At 37.9% G+C, this 24,609-nt stretch overlaps 1 protein-coding gene across 1 annotated transcript in view; it reads left to right on the top strand.

Moving 5' to 3' along the window:
• Positions 1-7,591: 7,591 nt before the first annotated feature.
• Positions 7,592-24,609, top strand: part of LOC306903531 (CUB and sushi domain-containing protein 1) — a gene marked incomplete at both ends in the record, with an annotated part of 362,445 nt that continues 345,427 nt past the window's right edge. The window contains one exon of the mRNA XM_079472788.1: positions 7,592-7,652. Within this exon, the coding sequence (XP_079328914.1) occupies positions 7,592-7,652 (61 nt within the window). The remainder of the gene's footprint in view (positions 7,653-24,609) is intronic.

Below are 24,609 nucleotides of genomic sequence, written 5' to 3'. Positions count from 1 at the left end.
GATGTGCTGCTACTGATCGTAATGCGATTTCTTTCTTTAAACTTCCACGTTACAATGTTTGTTTTCTAAAAAGTTTAGAAAAGTAAAATAAAAGTCAACAAATGTCATTTTTTAAATATCAAATGTGTATCTGAATAATATGAACAAAGCCTAAATATCGAATTGTTCAGTGAGTTGTAAGGAACTGAATCCCACTTCCACATTTCAAAAGCTGATGTGAGCCACGGTTACCGTGTAAATCCGTGATGTGTCCATTTCAGTGTACAGTTCATTTGAATGATTGAATGATTAAGTTTCCATTTTTAATAATGCTGTTAAACTGTCTGAACAAGAGACATGATGGCATTACTGATCAATATCTGCGCGTGCTTATCTCGCCCCATCTGTGTACATCAAATGGATGTGTACAGTAAAGGTTTACCCTCTTTAATCTAATTCTGTTAATTTGTTGCAAACCTTTTACTGAAACATCCACAGCATTAACAACACAGTTCATGGATGATCTGTCCATCAGATGCATGTGCAAATTGCGATTTTTGGAATAGCGACAATCTCACAATCTTTCTTTTTGAAAATCTATACAAAAGTCTTTTATTTCCTATATGCATATGTTAGAATATTTTATCATATTTCTATTGTCATTGTGTTGAATGTCTGTAGATTCAGACAAAAGGAAATTCCTTGTGTGTGCAAGCAATAATGCTCTTATGATTCTTCTGAATAATGCACTATGAGAAACTGACTAATTTGATATCACCCCTAATGTTTTTTTAACACTGTTGCTTGTTATGAATGCACAAGATCATCTGTAGCAGCACCTCTCATTGAACCTGCGCTGAACTCATCTATCATTCATCACATGTAATCTGCTGTAATGATGACCACATGATACTATACTGTCACACCAACACGTTTACTGTCATCCATTTTAAACATGTTGTTGCTCTGTAAGAAGTGTTTTGTTTGTGCCAGTTTTCTGCAATCTTGACTCCTGCCTTCTTTATCCATGACTCACTTGCTCTCTACTGGGGATTTACTTTGAATATGGTTTATTTGCCCATGAACGGCAGCATCTTTAAGACTTGGCACTGTGGCGGGAGATCTCTCTACATGTGAGACTAGATTTAACTTTGGAAACTCAACTTTTGTTCAGGCGATGCATGTTGAACACATATAATTATGTAAATGCTTAGCCGACTTTTTTAATGGATGGCATGACCAAGATAAGGAGAAATGTTGTGTACATCTGAAATCATTTACATCAGAATACGTTTATCTAAAGTAATTTAAGGAAAACAGGAACGTGATTGGGTGGCATGAGGGTGAGCAAATGAGAACATTTTGGGGTGAACTATCCCTTTAAGAATAAACTTTCTCTTAGTTTGTGGAAATGACTGAGGAAAAAGAGACATCCGAGAGTTTTTCTCATTAACTTCACATTTACCTGTTTAATCCAGATTTTCGCAAATCAAATTTTCAAAGTTCAATCCAGTTTGTCTTGATTTTGCCTCTTGGACACACCAGATGTCAATCTGAAACCTATAACCCTGAAATATGTTATCCATAATTGTTTAAAAATGAAGCATTGGCTAACTTCATAGCTGTTAGAAGTTTAGTCGTTTATAGGCTGTTGACTGATGAGTTCATGTTTGAGTTTGTCCGTCTTCAGCAATGGTTATAATGCAAATGTTTCACTTCAGGTCAAAAACTGTCATGGTGACTGATGTGTGTCTTCACAATGATGAATGACTATAGCTCCGGCCGTTTACATTTTACCTCAAAATGGAGAAATTGATTTCATTCGCTATTTTCATGCGAAGTCAAAATGTGTAAGAATTTGGAACGCAAACTGATTGGAATGTTAATTGGTCTGGAGGAGGATTTTTTGTTTTTTAACCAATATATTTACAATATTTTCTGTATTTATTGCTTGTGAAATGTAATGCATTATTTATTATAAACGTAACTTGCTGATTGCCACCAATTCGTGCAAGAATGAGTAAAAGTCTAATAAAACGTTGGGGGTTAAAACTTGGGGTCATTAAAAAAAGAATAGAACGTTGAAAGCTTAAATGAATGACAGGATTATGGAAATCTGACTGTTCTAACCTTTACACAGCTGACTTCATGTTCCTAAAGGAAGTTTTTCAGGTATATACAATTTTGTTCTTCCCGTAGTTAAATCTATTTCTGCTCGTGGCTTATTTTAATTGAATGTGCCTCCAAGTGAGGTCTCACGAAAGGTTTAGTACAAACAACCTGTCATCCAGACAAAGAAGGGGCAGAAAAATTGAAAGAATGAGCAAGAGGGAAAGACAAAAAAAGTGAAAGTGTCAGTCTGTGTGTGCTTGTGTGGGAGAATAATAATGTTTGGCAGCTCCTGGAAACAAACGACAGTTTCTGAAAAGTGTAAAGCACAAAAGTGTGACTGAATGTTAAGTGGTGTAACCATTAATTAAACAGTAAACGGTCCACATTTACATTGTGGATCCGTGGTTGTTTTTTCGTAGAAAAAGCTGTTTTAACAACATCTGCATGCTAGTTATAAAAGCCTGGCTGACATATTAAAAACGTTAGATTCTTTTCAGAAAACTTAAATATGACAAAGATTAAACTGTATGTGAAATTGTATAAATCATTTAAAAAATACAATTATTGTAGTTTTAGAAGATACTTTGTGGCCTGATAAGGTTTTAATTAGAAATTTTCGTCAAACTTATGTTTTTCACGTATTCTTATTCTGAAAAAATAAGTTTTTCCCTTATGTTATGTTGTGGGACTTTTTGTGAAAACAAAAAGGTTTTATCCACACAGTGAAATGGGACTGCAAAAACTTTGAAGCTCCGTATGTCAAAACTGCTCAGAATGCAGATAGAATCTTATAATTCCGAGCCGATGATTTGTGGCCTCAAGAGTATCACAATTATCACAAATATACATTTTGACTCAGAAATTGAATTCACTTTTGTTTATCGTAGAATTCAAGCTAGAGATTCAAGTAACTGTTTGTGTTATTTGCTTATTTTTTATATTCACAAATGTGTGTCACATCATAGAATCATTTACAAGTCTTACTAATATTCATGGATAAATGTTAAAATCCAAATATTGTAGGTTGTGAAAAGTCTCAGTGGTTTGGTTCTTTTCTGTTCTGCAAAAGAAAGTCATACAGGTTTGGAACGACACGAGAGAGAAAAAATTATGAAAGGATTTTTGGCTGAACTATCTCTTAATAGTATTTTGATTTTGAAAGTTATCTTTGAATATAAAATTGAGTCAAATTTAAATAGTAGTTTAAAATCTTGTTTTACCATCACAGAGTAAGTCTCCATACCATAAAATGATGAAAAGTCCCTTTGAAAATGCAAAAAGCAGCGTGCAAAAATATACTTCACCACGCATTAGAAAACAAATCACAATAGTCTTTGACTGTGCACAAGGAGCAGAAATGTCAATGGTGACATCTCACTCTTGAAAGCAATCGAAATTCCAGCTAGCGTAGGCAACTGAATTTCAATAGGATATTTTATATGGTAACGGCTGAATGAATATTCTGCTGTACTATTTTACTTGTCCCAGCATCTGCTGAGCAGAGGTTTCTTCACTTGAGTGCATTTCATCTTCTTTTCTATGAGATTATTTTTTGAATAGGCAAAAGACACTGTGTTGAGTGCCGCAGCCACAAACACTTTTTTTTCTTATCAGTTCATTAGCATTTAAGGCCCAAAGTCAAATGCTGGTAAGCTGCAGAGCAACAGCACACAGACATTACCCCATGACGCCGTTTTGCAGATAGGGAAATATTTCCGCTGCAACACAGATGTATGCAAAAGCTAGATCATGTAGTTATGACGGACAACTTGAATTATTAAAAGCTAGGCAATTAAACAAATACAATCCCTTCTATGTTTTCTTTCTTATATATAATAAGAAAACAACATTTAACCCTTGACATGGTTGCTGGGCATCGAGTGACATCATTCAATCCATTACAGATGGTATATTTAACGTCATGAGCACAGTACTAATGTCTGCTTACTCTGCAAGATGGCATACATTCAGTATTTCTACGATACATTTGGGATAATCCTGGGAACCTAATTAGGCCAAATTAAATCAAAACTGCCATAAGCAATAATTACATTCAAGCTGTTTGCTGATGCTGCTTATCAATGTGCAAAGCATCAGCATCAGCGATTAGCCAGTCTTATATCATAATGAAAATTATAATATACATTTGGTGTTATTTTACAATTTCTACATCAGTGGATCTCAACTGGTTTCACTTTAGGGCCCAGATTTTACACTGGACATCGCAAGGGAGCTCAATACTTAAAGGAACCATGAAATCTAAAATGACAGTTCTTATTGTTTTTAATGAAATATTGCAGTGTTTATTACAATTATTTTATACATTTACCCTCATTATAATCTTTCATTAAAAACATTAACTTCTCCTCCAAACAACATCTATTCTTTTCATGCCGTTTGTCTTGCCCTTTGTCTGGGACTATACCAAAGCTAATAGATATTAAAAAGATGCACGTGACGATTCTCTGGGGCGGGGTTTTTGCAATCCGCTTTCCAGACTGTGCGCATGTGCAGTATCTGAAGCGACCATGAAAATTTTGATTTTTAGCACAATTTAAGTTTAGCCAACCAAAGTTATGGTATAGTCCATATCAGGTTTAATCTTTGAACGGAAATATATATTTAATCTTGATTTTTGCCAGTGATTTGAGAAATATCTGAATTCCACCATTCAAGTAGATAGGAGTGTTGACTTGCTATGATGTAAATAGTTGGCAAGAGCCGTTGCAAATATGGCCGCCGAGCTATACTGACAGTCCAATGCCCAGGCTTCCAATAACTAAGTAGATTTCTGAAGAATGAAATGAAACCCTGCTCCCAAATTGTTCCTTAATCTAGAAGCCATTTTACCCAATAGTCAGTCAATAAATACTGATGAGTATCTGGGGCGGGGCTCTATCTGTGCTCATGAGCAGCTCCTGATGCACCATTGGAAAACTTGTTTTTCAGCACAATTTAAGCTTAGGAAACAAAAGTTATGGTACGGTTAATGTCAGGTTTAATTAGTAAGTCGGAAATATGTTTTTAGATGTTTGTAGTACTAGTCTGGCAACAATATGTAGAACAATTAACATGGTGTGTGCTAAAATGAAAATGTATTAAATTAATAGATTATGATGACTCTATATGATCTAAATTGCGTTTGCCATTGTTTGTGTCCTGCTCACCTTAACCCATATCTGCAGCCCATCAGTTGAAAACCACCTAATTATTCCTACTAACACTCGTATATATTGAACATTGACAGCAAAAACCAACATTGAAACTAAACAACAGGCCAACAAACAAACACTTACAAATCAACTCGAAACACCACAAAGCGTCTCACAAACTCTACAAAATGCTGGGTTGTTTTCAACCCTGTGTTTGGCCAAATTGGGATAAATTACTGTTGGGTTAAATTAACCTAACATGTTTATATTTTACCCATCAGTGGGTTAAACAACCCGCAAAACGGAATTCATCCCTTTTTCTAAATATAATTTGAAATAAGTAATAGGGATTATTAAGCATTACTGCTCCTGAACAAACCATCAGCAGAGGTGTTTTATCCACTCAGAATCCTTAGCCTCTGGAAAGAAAAAAAGGAAAGATCTGGAACAGGTGGCGCTTAATGTGTCCTTCACAGAAGGCACAGGGGAGTGAACATTATTATTTTCCATTGCTAGAGTCAAGGGCAGCTCTGTTTCAGCACCACATCCTGGACAGCGCCGCTGATCTCAGAGCAGTGCAGACTGACATTCAACTGTAGCACCCAAACCCGACAAATGCTTTCATTTACTCCTACAATGATGAAGCAACCATCAAAAACAACAGTTTGAATGTTGACGTTGTTACAAGCCTAGAAGCAGTCCGATGACGATGGAAATAATGATTTCGGGTTTGACTCATTTAAAACAAAGCTATGAGTTATCACAGTGATCAAATGTGTGGCATAAACATCGCTTTGTATAAAGCTCAGATTTCCTTTTTTCTTTAAAACTCACACCAGATGCTATTCGTAAAGTTCTCAAATCAGGCTAGATGGATTGTAAAGTAAATGTCTGTATGGGGCATACATAAAAGAACTAAGTGTAATTCCGATTAAACTTTTTACAAACATTTTAAGCCAGCTATACATCCTTATACATTTATGCATTTAATTACAACCCTGCAACATAGACTTTTTTCCCTAGATGTCTCCCAATTGAAGCATTGTTGCATTACCACAGTGTTGAGGCTCAGTAGATGGCAGCATAGGCACATTTTATATCGGCCCAGTGTGCGCTTCGATCTCGTGCAAGTGGTGGAAAAGCCATCAGACCGACGCGTTTGGCAGCTATTAATAGTTGCGTCCGCGATTGTGAGAGATTTTGTCCATTTTTGAGGTGGCCCGCACTCCTGCCTCTTGTTCTCTGTGTGTAAGTGGTGCGTAATGATGCCTTGGATGCGTGGGGTGCAAGAACACCGACGAGCTGCTGCGTTTTATATTTAGCTAAATATTCACGTCGTGAGGTTGCGTAAACAGTTGTCATCAAAGCAGATTCGTAAACATGCGCTGGAGCACCTCGCAAACTGGCACGTTCAATCTTACTTTTAAACTGTTGCTCCTTATTGCATTGTTCACCATGATGATGTTACAGATGGCAATTCAGTGGTGTATGTAGCCTTTTAGCTAAATGAGTGAAAGTTTCCTTTATTTGAGTCACCAAAGAATATTAAAGGAAGAGGTACAGGACCAAACCAATGAAGGATTTTATTACAGGACTCCAGCAAAGCAAAATAAACTTTAGGCTACATTACAGTATAGTGCTTACCAATATTACAATTAAAGCAAAGGACATAAAGGGTTTTAATGTTTGGATATTTTAAAACTCAGGGATTTGTTTAACTATCCAAGAAGGTCGCACAAAGTTTTAAAATGATTCCCTAAAATACTGCCGTACACCCCTATTATCCAATTTAGAAGCATAATTACTGTATATGCCAAATATGTGATACATTGAAATCCTAAGAGGAGAATTCCCTGTTCCTTCAGGACTGGCTCGGTATCATGACCGAAATTCCGATGGGAATCCTGTACACCTTGCAATGTTTCTTCACCTCCTATTTAATCTCACGTCCAACTCGAAAGCGACTGTATGACTTTTGCTCGTGGTCAATTGACGATCTGCAAGTGGAGCCATACGCGTCAGCAGACGACTGCTGCAGACTATAGATCTCCATCCATAGTCCCCTGTATCATACATGATGGTTGAGTCCAGCGCCTTCCTCTAGATGCGTACTGCCTCCTCGCTCCACTCTGTCTCCAACCGTTTGGACCGAGGGAATCACTTTGGGTCCCAGCACCACCGTCTCTAGTCTCTGCAGTGGCCCTTCTCGGTGATATGAGAGCTTATATAGACGAATCCGTGTGCCATAGGCGTCAGATCTTCTTGCCAAAACTGGATCTCTATGCATTACTGTGATCGTTGAGAATAAAACGCAAGAAAGCGCGGCGCTGCGCGGAATTACAGCGGACATGATGGGGAGATTCAAGCACATCTTGCTGCTTTTCGCAGCTTTACTTGCCGCAGCTCACGGTAAGTTGCAAGTCTGTTTTATAAGCTGGATGGCTTGGCTCGTATTAGTACCCTTTCGGAATATGACTTTTTGGCTGCGCACGCAGAAGTCATTCAGATGTTGAATGTGGGTCGCCTGTGCGTTTTCACACGATGAAGTCGTCTCCGAAACTTGCTTATGGCACCTGAAAGTGACTGCAGAAGTCCGCCGTACCTGATCTAGTCGAAAATATTTGTTTGGCTTTTTATTGCATTTACGGAAAAGCTTAATGCACGTCGTGAAATGTAGACCCCGTTTAGAAACCTCCATAACTTCAATCTGAGTATTTGACCGATGAGACGCATTCCTGTCAATACGACAAGATTATTCCTGGAGTGTGTTGCATTTTAATCGTTTGAAATGGCGTAATTTGGTTTTGCTTTTTGTAGCTATTCGTCACAGTGTCGTTAAGGTTTCTGTCGGGCGAGGGAGAGCACGCATTTCATTATTTGTCCAAGGAATAAATACATATAATATTTACACCTAAGCAAAAACACCGATTTTATATCGCATAGACGACTGGCATAAACTTTTATGGATCACACGTTGGTCTTGTGTAAGGAAATGCCATGTAGCTTTTCATGGTTACTTCAGACCCGTCCAAGGGCTTTGTTGATTATAATCTTACCTGAGTGTAAGTTAACTCACAAACGATGACTGTCAGTTTGCTTGGTCTGTTTTTAGAAACTCCACATTATTCTGTATTGTTGGCACCAGTCACAGGTTTGTATGTATCTACACCATTCTGTTACAGTACTTGTATATCTTGACAATGATGCAGGAGCTCTCAAAGTATTTGACCTTTGACACAATTCAAAATGTGTGAAATTTTATTCAATGGCAGACATTAATTCCTCGACTTTATAACGGTCATAGACTGATATTTATGATACGCATGGGTTTATATGTGTACAATTCGTTTAATGGATCTGCATATTTAAAGTCACTGAAATGAAGAAAACCTTTAGGACTATTTACGATAGTTTATTGTAGTAATATACCTAGATAATGTGTCGTCCTTATGAAGCGTACACATTTTCTCACATCAATTTCTTTATTTGGGGTTGCCTGATATTTGTGAGGCTACATAATGTTGTTTTTGGAAATGTCTGTGGTTAAACTAAACCCTGAAGTTTGTGTATGGGGCAAATACAATTTGTAATTGGATAAATAATGAAAGCAGGCAACAGGCCTACTCAAATTTCAGCACCGATCTTAGCGGAAAGGGTACTGTTGCTATGGTTACCCCTCAAGCTTAAGCATGAGGTTGGCCGGTCCTTTTATGAAAAGTCGAAAACACTTTGACAAACTTACAATTTAACTTTCCGTGTTTTGCTGAACGTAGAAAGTAAATAACACGGTGTTTGTACACATCTCTCTCCACACATACTTAAAAGGATACAGATCCTCGCGGAGACTACGCAGGCAACTAAATGTTATACGGTCTTACGGTTTCCTCACCATTACCTCACCATTACCTCAGCGCTAATGTACTCGTTGTGAATGAACACCTTTTCGCCGACCGTCTGCTCTCCCAGTCTGTCTGTGAACTTCATTTCAAAGGCTACTTTCTGTATTCCCATTATGCTCGTCGCTTTAGAGGACACGCTTTTCAAAAGAATTAGTGATGCTGCAGGCACTCACACGGCTTCCCAAGCCTGTGAAAGAATCATTAGTTTTGTCACAGCTGTGCCATCAGAGTTAATGACAATGACTGCTGCTATTCCTTGTTCAAAGGCATGTGGGGAGTTTCAGGGACAGGCATTAATTCATCTAGTTTTATCAGCCACCGTGCACAAAATAGAAGTAAGCAAACAAAGTTCATTTGCTGCTCAAAAATACAGCGGTTGAGGCAAGGATGGAGTTGGGCCACGTTGCGCTGGTAGGGATGTTGTGTGAGAAAACCTAAAATTAAATGGTGTGAATTTACGTGAATTTTTTACAATTCTTGATTGTTTGATTCCTCGATATTTGCAAATGGAAGACAATATATAAGATGATCGCTTGTTAGATAACAAATGTATCAGGTTAACTAGTCCTGGACTAAAATACATTTTAGAACTGTCTAAACAAAAACAACTTGCACTGACAAATCTTAAAAAAGACATCCGTGCTGTTGTTTTTTTTAGTGATGTTTTTTGTAAGGTATGTTTGTAAAAAGGCCTAGTTATCTGGTTTATTCCAATCCCTGTCTGGGAAACCACCCCACGGTAGTTGGAGATGGTGATCTATAAAGTTATTAAGAAAGTCAATTTAGAGTTGAAGCAACATTTGGTTTAAAATGAAGTTTGTTTTAATGATTTGAAATTAAGTAGTCATGCACAATAAAACCGGGAACATGGTCATTTTCAGGTTGATGTAGTTGTAACTTATTTGATATAGTGAACAAGTTTGCAGAAAATATTTAAATTCCTATCGACCGTTTGAACATCAAAACAGTCTGAATGAATAATCAATGGCTACCATAATGATCAGGAATAGCTGCCATATAACTAAACGAAGTGCAAAACAGCGAGATTCATCATTTCAGATGAATCTCGTAAACTTGACTTCAGTATTGATGAGAGTGGAGTGCAGCTGGGCAGGAAATGTGAATTTGCTGTCATTTGAGAACATACTCATTCTTAAATGACAGAGATATGAATGTAATTACACATTCTACAGCTTTGAGATGTCTATTTGACCATCCAGGACAGATACAGTGACAACCAGATGACATGTGATGACTTGTCAGACTGAGGACAAGCTGAAACTAGCTCACATGCAAATGTGACATTATTCCAGGTCTTGAGACAACGGCAATTGAAATGCGGCCACGAAGCTGTAATAAAACAGACCCTTGAGTTGATAAATATGTATTGGAATGGTCTTTTACATGGGCGTTTGTGCATCTGTTTCGTTTCTCATTAGGTATTTGTAAATGCAAAATGGCATTGTTTTGCTCAGAGGTTTCATAGCTCTCGGCTCAGTTGTGTTTCATTTAACTATCAACTTGGTCTTGCTTAAAAGAATGAAAAACAAATGAGACGATTGTTCAAATGAATAGATTGTAGAGGTAATATAGTCTTTGATTGCAAACTTCACCAATCTGAGCTCAGTTTGAGACATTGTTGACATCTCTTCTGAAACTCTAATGAGACATTTGTTTTTCTCAGGAGAAACATAGGAGACGTAGGAGACAAACGTTTCCATTTGCTCTCCAATGGATCTCACTGGAGAAAGACTCAAATCGCGAAATATTAAAGAGATCCGTGATTTCCCTTTTCATAATTATTTTAAAACCTTTGCTCATCATTAGTCATCAGAATTGTAAATTGAAGGGGCATTAAGAACGGAGTCAGCTCATAGCAAAGAAGGGCTTCAAAGCCAGAGGGATTTTTAATGCCATCTGAAAAAGAATATAGTTTCAGATGCAGAGAAAGCCATTGTAATGAAAAGATTACAATACAAGACGACAAACATTTACATTATAATGCAAGCAAGGTGCATTAAGAAGAAGCTTTGATAATGATGCACAGGCAGAACGCGGTAGCATCGCTGATAAATGAAACCTGTCTAAAAACAAATGGCGTCTAGAGTAACACATCAGGTTCGGGTAGGTAAAAAGGGGGTCTGTCAAATCATTAAAATGCAACTAATGTCTACACGCGGCACATCTTTTAAATGGTGTTGATTAGGCAGACAGATGCAAAGTCTGGAGCCAAGAAACATCCATAATTCAGCGGACAGCTGGCTGCATGTGACAGCACAACATTTTATTTTAAGTTTCTGACAGCTCTTCCTCAACTTCACAATCCTAGCGTGCACATTTGACTTCGTCCCCAAATGCAGTGCGCTGTAACCCGTTGAAGCTGTTTTGGTTCCAGACGTGATGACCCATTTCGATACGCAAGTGCAGATCTTTCTCATACATGTATAACCGATTAAAGCATTTGCATTTCAAAGGAGGCAGAGTCAGCAGAAGGGAGATACTTTTCTATTACTTTGATTTTAAGGTCTTGGAGCTCAACAACAGGAAGGAGATTGAACAAATGCCTTGCGATTCAGAAAATACTCCTTTTAATTAGACCACAGGTTGGCAGTTTTTCAAGATTTAAAATGGCCATTTTTAACCAACAGTTGTGGTTTTGGCACTGTTGGTGGCATTTAGCTGATATTATTTTCGAGGCTATAGGCAAAGAAGACCATTTGCTGCACTTTAAGGAATACAAATGACAAACAATGTGAACCTCGCTACTTCAGTGGGGATTCTAGATTGAGATTTTTCTAAATTCCTGTCAAATCGATTTCTAAATCTTATATCACATAAGTACTTGAAGTCGCATTGTTGTGGTAAAGCAATGCACGTTATATAATCTGAAGGAATAAGTAAAGTAATGCATTTCTTATAAATGAGTTAATTTACAGTTGTGATTTGTGTTCATGTTTGAATTCAAATGAATGCAGAGACTGTAGCTAAACAGACTTTAGAGACGGCAAGACAGAGCTTCAGATTTCTACGAAGGAAATGTAAGCATAATAAAAGTAGTATGACACATTATTTTCCTTAAAGCAATGCAACTAGTTACTTCGAATATTAATGACATTTAAAATTAAAGCTGCAAGCAGCATTTAGCGGGTTCGAGCACTTTTAAGGCATCTAAAGCACCTTTGCCTTCATCAAGTAGGCCGAGGACTCTCATCCTAAAACACCCAAGTGGACGATACTCCCAACGCCTGAAAAATTATAGATACGGTCAGCAACGGTTCATAGACACTACGCATGATTACACACATATGCACATATAGTACACTTGAGGGGAATCATCTTTTCAGGTTCAGTTGGTCACATCCATTTAAGAAATGACCCTGAAGTTGCTGCCATGTGACTGCTGAGTAGCTATTTTGGTTTACATGCAATTAAACTGGTGTACATAATAAAGGTGTGTGTTATGTTTAGCAAAACAGCATCTTACAACCAGCCAGACATGTTCTATATTTCTAGACGTGTAAATATGGAGCAACGTTTAATGTATAGTGCTTTATACAGTCAGGTCCATAAATATTGGGACATCGACACAATTCTAATCTTTTTGACTCTATACAGCACCACAATGGATTTGAAATGAAACGACCAAGATGTGCTTTAACTGCAGACTTCTAGCTTTAATTTGAGGGTATTTACATCCAATTTAGGTGAACGGTGTAGGAATTACAACAGTTTGTATATGTGCCTCCCACTTTTTAAGGGACCAAAAGTAATGGGACAGATTAACAATCATAAATCAAACTTTCACTTTTTAATACTTGGTTGCAAATCCTTTGCAGTCAATTACAGCCTGAAGTCTGGAACGCATAGACATCACCAGACACTGGGTTTCATCCCTGGTGATGCTCTGCCAGGCCTCTACTGCAACTGTCTTCAGTTCCTGCTTGTTCTTGGGGCATTTTCCCTTCAGTCTTGTCTGAAGTGAAATGCATGCTCAATCGGATTCAGGTCAGGTGATTGACTTGGCCATTGCAAAACATTCCACTTATTTCCCTTAAAACCTCTTTGGTTGCTTTCGCAGGATGCTTCGGGTCATTGTCCATCTGCACTGTGAAGCGCCGTCCAATGAGTTCTGAAGCATTTGGGTGAATATGAGCAGATGATATTGCCCAAAAAACTTCTGAATTCATCCTGCTGCTTTTGTCAGCAGTCACATCATCAATAAATACCAGAGAACCAGTTCCATTGGCAGCCATACATGCCCACGCCATGACACTACCACCACAATGCTTCACTGATGAGTCGGTATGCTTTGGATCATGAGCAGTTCCTTTCCTTCTCCCTACTCTTCTCTTCCCATCACTCTGGCACAAGTTGATCTTGGTCTCATCGGTCCATAGGATGTTGTTCCAGACCTGTGAAGGCTTTTTTAGATGTTGTTTGGCAAACTCTAATCTGGCCTTCCTGTTTTTGAGGCTCATCAATGGTTTACATCTTGTGGTGAAGCCTTCTCTTGATTGTTGACTTTGACACACATACACCAACCTCCTGGAGAGTGTTCTTGATCTGGCCAACTGTTATGAAGGGTGTTTTCTTCACCAGGGAAATAATTATTCGGTCATCCACCACAGTTGTTTTCTATGGTCTTCCGGGTCTTTTGATGTTGCTGAGCTCACCGGTGAGTTCTTTCTTTTTAAGGATGTTCCAAACCGTTGATTTGGCCACACCTAAAGTTTTTGCTATCTCTCTGATGGTTTGTTTTGTTTTTTCAGCCTAATGATAGCTTGCTTCACTGATAGTGACAGCTCTTTGGATGTCATATTGAGAGTTGACAGCAACAGTTTCCAAATGCAAATAGCACACTTGAAATGAACTCTGAATCTTTTATCTGCTCCTTGTAAATGGGAGAATGAGGGAATAACACACACCTGGCCATGGAACAGCTGAGCAGCCAATTGTCCCATTACTTTTGGTCCCTTAAAAGGTGGGAGGCACATATACAAACTGTTGTAATTCCTACACCGTTCACCTGATTTGGATGTAAATACCCTCAAATTAAAGCTAAAAGTCTGCAGTTAAAGCACATCTTGGTCGTTTAATTTCAAATCCATTGTGGTGGTGTATAGAGTCAAAAAGATTGGAATTGTGTCGATGTCCCAATATTTATGGACCTGACTGTATGTCTAACACCTTGTTCCTGTGAGACAGGAAATGTATCCCTTGTCCGATCACCATCATATTTAGCACGCTTGTTTAGTGTAATAAGATGTATGATTGTACTCAATGGCAAGTCAATTGGATTATTTAAGGAGTAGCGAGATTTCAGGTACACCGTTCACTTGAATATAATAAAGGACCCTGTAATGGTCACGCAAATGAAAAAGTTAAACATGTTTTATATAGTTATTGATCTAGAGAGTCCAGAGAATTGTACTGTGGTGGAAATTTTGAAGTCGCTTGAAAAACCTTGGACAAGTTCGCAAAAGCAGCTTCTTAACATCATCACAGATAACTCACTAACTGTTTGATCAACATCAATGGTTCAAGAGCCAAATTTGTTTGGAATTATGAGATCTTTCATATGATATCGATAGTTTGTGTAAATGTCAAATGTCACGTGATACACAATTGTTAAGGCAACCAAAGATGTGTCAATTTTGCCATTATACTGTTATAGCGCCACCTACTGTCCAAACGCAGCGGTATTTTGTAAGTCATCCTGGAGTGATGGTCTACACATTTGTTCCAAGCCCCATGATGATATCTCTAATAGTGCTCGAGTTGTGGGCATTTTAATGTAATAGGCTCCGCCTATTTAAAATGTTTACGCCCCTAAGCAACCGTGAAAGGAAATTTCAATTTTTTTTTGATAATTATTTACATTCACACTCCAGAGATGTTATCTGCATTGGTTTGGATCCGATCGGTCGAAAAACCTAGGACTAGTTCGCGAAAGTAGGTTTTTGACATCGTCAACGATAACTCACAAACCGTTCAATCGACAGAAGCGTGTCCAGAGGCAAAGTTGTTCAGAATGAGAAGAGCTATCATATGATACCAATAGTTTGAGTATATGTCAACTGTCACGTGATATACAATAGTTTATGCATTTCAAAAACGTTACTTCGCCCCCCGGTGGCCGAATGAGTTCATATATCTTACAGACCTTCAGGACCACGAGTCGAACAAGCCCAGCGAGTGTCGTTTCGATCGAGTTCCGTTAACCCGGTCTAATGAGTGCTCAAACTTCATTGGCCGATGACCGCCATGTTTTTTTAGATACGGCACTGTCCTTTTATACAGTCATGGTTCATGACACAACGACACACCATACCAAATAATAAGTCGATCGGGCAAACGGTTGCGTAGTTATAGCCCTTTTCGAGTTCATGTATATTATAGCGCCACCTAGTGGCCAAACGCCAACTCCTTTTTACTGTGACCCCGGACTGAGAGTCTACACATAGGGTACAAGCCACGTGAAGATTGCTCAAACGGTTCACGAGTTATGGCCATTCTAGTAAAATATGCCACTTCCGGTTCAGACGTTTTGGCTCCCCCTAGCAACGGTGAATCGAAATTTCAATTAATTATTCACATTCACTCTCCACAGAATTCGCCAGCGTTGGTTTGGTTCCGATCGGGCAAAAATCCAGGGACTAGTTCATTTTTTTTTGGGCATAAAATGCAAATTAGCGGAATCATTTGCATACCGGAAATGAAATCGGAGATATACGTTTCTTAAGTTTTGAGTCAATGATTACAGGGATATAAAACACTTGGGTGTGCGACAAGCGATTTAGGAATTTTGAGCGTAAACGCGTTTAACATCACTGTAGCGCCCCCTATGGACCGACATGGCTGGCTCCGTGTATCTGAGTAGCGAGCAAGACTACTACCATCTGACCGAGTCTTTGTCGGACTTACGGTTTGGGCTGCACGATCAGTTTTACGGCGGATACGGCGGAAAAATAATAATAAAACCTACAAATACAATAGGTTTCTAGCCCTACGGGCTCGAACCCTAATAAACATTCTGTGATAATGCTAACTGAAGGTTTTGTGTGTTTGAAAAATCCACAACCGTCTACATTACATTAACGTATTTGGCAGACGCTTTTATTCACACTGAGCTACAGGAAAGGCTAAAATCACAATCTTTTTAAAAAAAATTTCTCTAAAGTAAACACAACAAACACATATTCAGACAAGGGTCAACCTCACGCGTAGCAGACCTTTATCTGTGGCTAAAGGTCTGGTGCTGTGTGCAATGTAAACCGGCCAAGATCCGCCGTCTTAAACATGAAGACCTGTCTGACTGACATGTTAACACATCAGTCATTCCTTGAGTTTTTTGTGCATTCAAAAAACCTGCTATGTACTGTAGTCGACCCCTTTCTGCCATCTCGCAGTGCTCCATGCTACTCTAATTTCTATCATCCCTTGTTTTTTGCCTGGTCCCAGAGGAGGTGGCGTTTTAACCCCAGCCTTGTTATGGTATCAGAGTCACATATCTTTTGAAAGAATGCAGGATTCTGCTCTGAAGACAGTTGACATAATGACTCCAAGATCAATGTCACTGTATTCAATGTGGGAGAGAAAGGCTGGTGCTATTTCATGTTGATTTAGAGCTTTCCTGAGACTGTCTGTTTGTTGTCAGTGAAGAGAGGGCGGCAGAAATATTGCACGCCGTAGCAACTTGCAAGTAGGATTTGGTAGGTGGAAACAACTCCTTCTTGCAGCGTGTATCCAGTGAATCAGCAGAGCCGGTTTAGACATGTTGCTATGGTTATTCTCGTGATGGATGAGAAGCACTAACTTACAGCGGGAGAAAGGCCATTAAGTTAGAGCTGAAGCAGGCAGACCGGCTTTCATTTCACTCTCTAGAATAATGGGTGCAAATATCACCATATGCTCCACAACCAGACAGACTGGGGTGGATTCGGTGAACAGTTGCAGGTTTTAAACCCAAAACCCATGGCTTATTCGCAAACAACCCAAGACACAACTTAAGCAGTCGCAAGACCTTGCACTAGTATAGCACCGAGTAAGTGATTTTCATTCAAACACGCTTTCTACAGGATTCAGATAAGGCTTATTGCAAAATGACAAATGGCTCTGCCTTGTGCAAGAATAGCAGCATTTTTCTTCACATTTAGCAGTGATCAAGGCAGCAGTAATCTATTGTGTGTGTATTGCGTTTATGGAAGTGAGATCCTGTAAACATTCTCTAAATCAGGGGTTCCCAAAGTAGGGAGCCCCCAGGGATCGCAAGGCCACGAGGGTGGGGTCGCAAGATGATTTCCAGAAATATATTTTTATTAGGAATAGCGTATTTAATCAATAAGTATAACAAAATATAAAAATATTAGTGTAGTTAAAAATAAACACATGCAATAAAAAGCCACCAGCCTTTGGAATGTCCTCGCCCTCAATTGTGACCCCTGAGGTGATTACATCACATTAGCAAGCGCATTAGGTTAGATGCAGAAAGTCAATGTTTGTATGAGTCCCTGGCACTATTATTTTGGGGTCGCGGGCTGAAAAGTTTGGGAACCCCAAATGACAACAAAATAGATTAGTGCATAGATGAGAAACAATGTAAAATCTTATTGGTTCATGCATGTCTCGTGACCAGAATTTTTCAAAAAAGCTCAAAATATTCATCATTTTCTCTCACAAATAAATCGTTTTTCTAAAGAAGATACGACCAACAGTTGTCATGTGAATTATTTTAAAGGCAGGGTGTCCGATTTCTCTTAGCCATTGCTGATGTTCAAATCAACAAAACAAACACGCCCCTACCGCCATCTTCCACTTTCATCAGCGCTCTGCTCGAATAATGTCCATCCTGTGCACCTCACTGCAGATTGGTTAAAATGTTGTTTTGGTACTTTGTTTTCGTAATTCGGAAATCGGCCATCCTGCCTGTAATGATGAAGTTTCGTGTTTTTTTTATAATTAATATTATTTATTTATAAACTTTTCTCAACATTGTATACATTAGATATATTAAGTTAAAGCTTTTCCCACATGATAACTCCCTACCGCCGAAAAAATTTAACACACAGAAGCAAGTGAAATTACAAAGTAACACTACCAATAACAAGTGCAGACAATTATGAAAAAAGAAAATGAATATGCTTTTTTGGACTCCGATTTCAGTGTTGTACATGGTGAAACCAGAGATTCTCCTTTGTTTGACATAGAGCCATTGAGAGAGAGACTTCTGCCAACGGCAGTCCAAAACGCTGGAGCGTCATGTGAATCATGGAGCCTTCAGATAGTCCCAGGAAGTTATGTCTTCTCTTTAAATGCTTTATTTCTTTCATTTTTTTATTCATTAAATGTCTTTAAATGGGTTAGAAGTTTACCTCAGTTGGTCTGTAAAGTCGCAGCTCCATGCGTTACTAGTAACTTCGGGGATCTATTAAGAGCCTCCATGAACCGTCATTGCTGTGAAAAAACTGTTCCCTTGGAGATATCTCAATGGCTCTGGTTTGACGTCAGATTCCAGTCTTCTGATTGGCTGACACAGCTTTATTGTTAGGGTTATATCGCCACCTATTGGTTTGGCATGCTCATGATAGCGCTTCATAGCATGTCTTTGTGTGGACATGATTTATTTTTAAACGAAGAGGGAAAAACGATCTATTCAAAAATATCTTTGTGTACGTGTGGACTAAACCTGAGAATCGTTTACAGTTTCTTGTTTTCATGCATGACTGTATATACAATACAGTGCTTTCGTATTCATACTGTACATTACTGCTAAAATCCACTGCCATTAATGGTCTTTTTACATATTAAGTGGTAATGGGGATGATTCCCAAAATAATTGACTGAGTTGAAATAACACAGACAGAACAGGGACAATATTTTGTGTTATATAAATAAATATTGTGTTACATAACTCAAAATAGAGAATACGGATTCACTGATCCTTTCCCGGGAGATAATTCATTTCACTAATAGGCAGTGTGCACAGTTACATATTTGGCAAAATAGCAAGTCTGAGTCCATGAACAAAATAAAGTCTCTTTAGAAACGTCTTCGAATCAAACCACACTCTGCATTTCAATAGACTAGAGCTCTGCTAACTGTCGATTAGGACAGAAAATAGTGTTTACCTGTCCCTCAGCAATGATAAACGTAATGCACTTACAAAAGAAGCAAGGCAGGCAAGCAGAATCAATGTTTTGCAAAAAGCACATTTCAGTTTTACACTCCACCCATTATAAATGATATTTATAAGAAATTTATCCAGAAGTCACAGTGACGATTTTGACAATCGGCAGTAGGCCACAGATTCTTCCCAGCATGAATCAGGCAGAACCCAATGAGACATCATCGAAATCTTACCTCAGTTCATATGAATTACACCTTTGGTCTGACACAAGCTCATGTGAAGGTTTTGACATTTTATGAATGGGATTTTCAGTGAAAAAGAATTCTGAGCTGTAACTTAAAATCAATGGCTATAAATGTTGACGTTAGCTCTTCTGATTTGCATTTGTGCATAGTATCATTTATAGAAAATGTTAAAAGTGACCTCATAACAAATATACAATGCAATAGATTCTACTCCTAAAATGTCATGCGCAAATATATTTTTTATGTCTGACCTGACCCCGTGCTCTGTCCATGTATTTCAAACAGATCTGTTGTTATGCTATTTATAGCTGCCATTTAAAGGAAACATTTTCAAGGAGCAGTTCACCCTGAAATGTCAATTCTGCCATCATCTGTTATTCACTCGTGTTATTCCAGACATGTCCTATTTTCTTCCTTCTGTGCAACAGGAATGGCAGAATGTTTGCGCTGCTCTTTTCCATAGGATATGGAAATGAATCCAAAAAGGACAAAAAGCATACACAGTATCAAGATGTATTATTAAATATCAAAGCATGTTAAAATCCTCTAAAGCCTGAAAAGTAACCAACAAAAAATAACCACATCTAAAAACATTTTATTTTGGCGTGTACAATTTCTTTAAAGTTACAATGTGGTTTTTTTGCGGCCACTAGTGGTGAGTTTGAGAATTTCAACCAATCTCTCAGTCCCCAGCTCAACCCTTCCTTTCGAAGCATGACGGTGGCCAGTGTTGTATAAAGAGGACACGTAAAAGAAGGACACATATTTGTGGTTTTATTGCTGTGTTTTTATGGTTGTTATTGTCTCTATCTGTTTTATATACTGTACAGCACTTTGGTCAATGTTGTATTAAAGTGCTATATAAATCAAATAAACAATTTTTTTTGTTAAAAATAAACTAAATCGATTATTAAGCAAGTACATAAAAACACAGATAACCAACGGTATAAGCTTATAATATAGAGTGGTGGGATTTTCCAGGGGAAAATGTCAGTTTAATGTACTTCTACTCGTATAGTTATGTAAAGTAACCTGCAATTGTATGTTTTAAACATAGAGGGCGATATAAAAGCAAAGTTAGAGACTGCAGCTTTAAACATATAAACTGTGTGAGGACCTCAAAGCATTAAATTCTCAACACAGACAGCATAGTAATGCAGACCTGGGCTTATGTTATAGAGAGATGTTGATGAATTATACGTAAACAGCGCAGGACTGAAAGGGGAGGGAAATAAAACAAAGGCTTGTCAAACGGTTTGGATGTGTTGAAAGGGGGATATGAAGGTGTAATTATCTCATAAGGCATCACAGAGGCATTTTAATTTGGTGTGTGTTGCATTTATCCCTCACGATGAGAGCGACGACTGCTATTTTGACTTCCCTTTATCTCTCAGGCTGTCTGTGGTGTTTCTCTCTCTCTTTCCCACAAAGTTTTAACATAGAACCATTCAAAGTCTATTTAACAAGAAAAATCTGTCATGAATTCCTGACTCTATAGTTATTTTTAAATCTGTATACATTTATTTGTTTGGTTGAACACGGAGAAATATATTTGGACGAATGCTTGTATCCGAACAGTTCTTGTACCCATTCACTTCCATAAGGAAAAATAACAACGGTCGTCAAAAGTGTCCCAGAACTGTTTGCTGTCCTACATTCTTCAAAATATCTTTCTCTGTATTAATCGGAACATCGAAATCTATACAGATTTGGAAGGTGTGTAAATGATGACAGAATGTTTAGTTCGGGGTGAACTATCCCTTTAAGTCAGCTTGACTTCACACTGCACTGCGCAGACAAATCTGCTTTCTGAATTGTCCTCGCTGTGTTCAATGTCATACACCGATCGGTCTGTGTAGAGCCGCAGAAAGTAAAATGCACCTATTTTATACCTAGCCAATGGAGCTGAACAGTCCCTGCCCACTTTTTACCGCTCTTATTTTCAGAAGTATCTTGCCTTTTTAAGCTTTTACAGTAGTTGGGCAATTATTTCTTAAATTTGACATGTCTTTACATAAATTAACAATGAATTGCTGTCTTGTTGAAGCTATCTGCTGGACTAGTGGGTAAACTATATTTTCTGAGTCTATATATAAACAACGCTTGTCTTTATTTAGGTTCAAATGAAGCATTGCACATGATGGCCGCAAAATATTCAGATATAAAAGATGTTTTTTAATGTGTAGAGACTAATGTTTTACATTTCCACGTTTCCAGTGCTTCGTGGCTGTGTGTAGGTTCATCTACGTGTAAGTTTTTAGATGTTAAATGTGCACATTGAGTTCTATTTGTATGTTTATCAAAATAATTCTCTTCAGGATTATGGATAGTTTAGTTTCTGTCCTCAAATTGTTAAAAATCTGTTTCTTAGTCAGTGAAAATGAAAAGGAATGCGATTTTAACTTCCGAGAGTCTGAGTGTTGTCAGGTGGTCAATCTCCTCCTCCTCCTTATAATGTCTCTGTTAGATCTTTGTGTACTGAGAAGCTTCGCTTTCAATAGAGCAGCTTGAGGAAATTTGACTTATTTATACTGCGGAAACATTTTTTTTGTACAGCGTAGAACAGTTTTAACCATCTAGTCAAAGTGAAACAGATGCATTGCACAACCTGTACTGATGCATTGACAGTAATTGGCGATGTACATCTGCAGGCAGAGAAACTGAAAACTAGGATATTCTTACGTAACACTGGAAATAAATGCCAGCAAACTGATCAAAAGGCCAAAGGACGGCCTTAAAAGGAGCTCGCAGCGGCAAGGAAATCTGACATTTACCATTTCAAGGTGGATTGAGTAGACAATTGCTTAGCTCGAACGCAACGCATCATACGTGCACACCAAATAGGCTCTGAAGTGCGGCACAGCGGTGACTGCGCATGTTGAGCTTAAGTCCTTACAGCCCACAGTAATGCCAAGCATCATTTCATTTTATTGCGATTTATGTCACGTGGAACTACAAATAAAAGCATCACATCGTGCCTTTTTTTTAAAGAGTTGGTCTTTACATTACATATTTGGGCCATTTAAATGTTGATAAAGCTGTTCAGTGTTAAAGCCACTGAACGGGACAAAGACAAATACCGGCCTGATGTACCTGCTTTGGTTTTTAGTATGATGGAAGACGTGCAAGTTCATTTTCAGTATTAGTGGATTGAAGTCATGTGCTATAACATTTATAAGCAACTTTACTATTTAAGACTCTGGACTTGATAGAGAAGGAGACACCCGAGCCACATATAAGGGTGGGCAACCACTCTGAGCACCTTAGCAACCGCATAGCAACAACTTCAGTTTCTCTCAGCCATTATCTGTTATATCAGGTGAGTGATCAAACTCTATTGTTGGATCTCCCAAGAGTGTTGGAAAATATTCGGCACGCTTTGCACCGTGTGAAACTTGTGATTCTCAGAAGACGTTATTTAATGCTTAAGAGAGCTGACAGGGTGTCTTGTAAGCACTTATATCATTTTTCTTTGCCTTGATTCACTAGAGTAACAATTGTTATTTGTTTTAGTAAAGATGTAATGGAGCGGAATCAGTACATGTCAGACATTGGCAGATTTTGAAGACCACCTGATGTGATGAATCTACGTCTGGGATCTATGAAACGCAGTTTAGCACGTCTCTCAAGAGTATTCCCGTCAATGCTTTATAGATATATTATCTCTGACTCTAAACCTTTTTATTCATTTATATATATATATATATATATATATATATATATATATACACACAGTATGTATTCACTTCTATTTTATTGTACATATACAGTACAAAAGGGCTTTGACGATTTTTAGGCTTGCCGATTGGCCAATAAACCAATGATGATTTAAATAATTTTTTTAGAAAACCGTTTGAGGGCATTAGGCCAGATATTATTCTAAATTCTGTGGCAACAGAAGTTGTAAGTGGAAGTATATAATGCTGTTAGTTTGATAAAATGCTGTTAGTTTGATAAATCAATTGAAATGGCCAGTTTCTCTGAATCCCTTTTCATGTATGAAAATATTTGAATAAAATCAAATTAGGTTTCCATAGTAATAATATAATTAAAATCAGTTTAAACTTCTTTATCAAACATTAAATAGGAAATCTCCTTTGCAAATATGACTATTGGGCATTTCCAGTGTCATGGATGTGACATTTTGTCAAAAAAAATGCATTTATTACTAACATATTGAACCATATGTTACATACATAGTCCAGAGTTTTCTATTTAAAAAGAGATAAAAAATTATATTATATATATATATATATATATATATATATATAAAGTGATATAAAAGGACACACATTTTGGAGAGATAACCTATTTTGTAGGATTTAAGTGAATTAAAATGGGCAAACCAGAAGCTATAATACCCAGAAAAATGGCGAAGGCTTTTCAAAGACCTAAATGACGAAGGCTCTTCAAAAACCTAAATAGTTTGATCTTCATGTGCCCATTAATGAGGAATATGGATCGTTATAAACGATGTCACCATTATGATGACAATTCACTTCGCTAACTATGAAAAAATGTGCTTTATAAACACATCAATGCTTTAAATACTATATGAGAGACTTAACATGGATATTTAAACCACCAAATATTGACCTCTCAATATGGTTAAAACTTGATTTTGTATCTTGAGGTTGACATTTGGATGAAATTGCCCTATTCAACACAATCCCATGGCAGTCCATAACTATTTTATGAGGTAGCTAATTTAAATGAATTAAGTGTGATCTGCCTTCGCCCCCGTGATGGTTAGGCTAAGGTATGGGGCTTCTGTATTGCTTTTCTAATAATCATATGTCTTTTGTACAATCACTTTGTACCGATTCATATGAATTACCCACCTCATAAAATAGTTGCGAATTCCCTTGAGATCAGACTGGGCTGAAATGATGATTCCTCTATAGTCAGGAAAGGGGAGGGAGAAACTGTTTCACGGCATTTCAGAGCAATATGCATACACATTGAGTTATATTGTGAATATTATTGTAAAACTGAGATATCTTCACCATATCCGCCAGCTGTATCAGGTGCTCGTGTAACGGACCACTTTAGCGCTCACACCAGTGCTGTAGTTTCACGTGAATTAGTAGTCAACA

Source organism: Barbatula barbatula (assembly GCF_947034865.1).
Source record: "Barbatula barbatula genome assembly, chromosome: 14".
NCBI lineage: Eukaryota > Metazoa > Chordata > Actinopteri > Cypriniformes > Nemacheilidae > Barbatula > Barbatula barbatula.
Note: the sequence above shows the minus strand (reverse complement) of the source record. Positions and strands in the feature narration are given on the sequence as shown.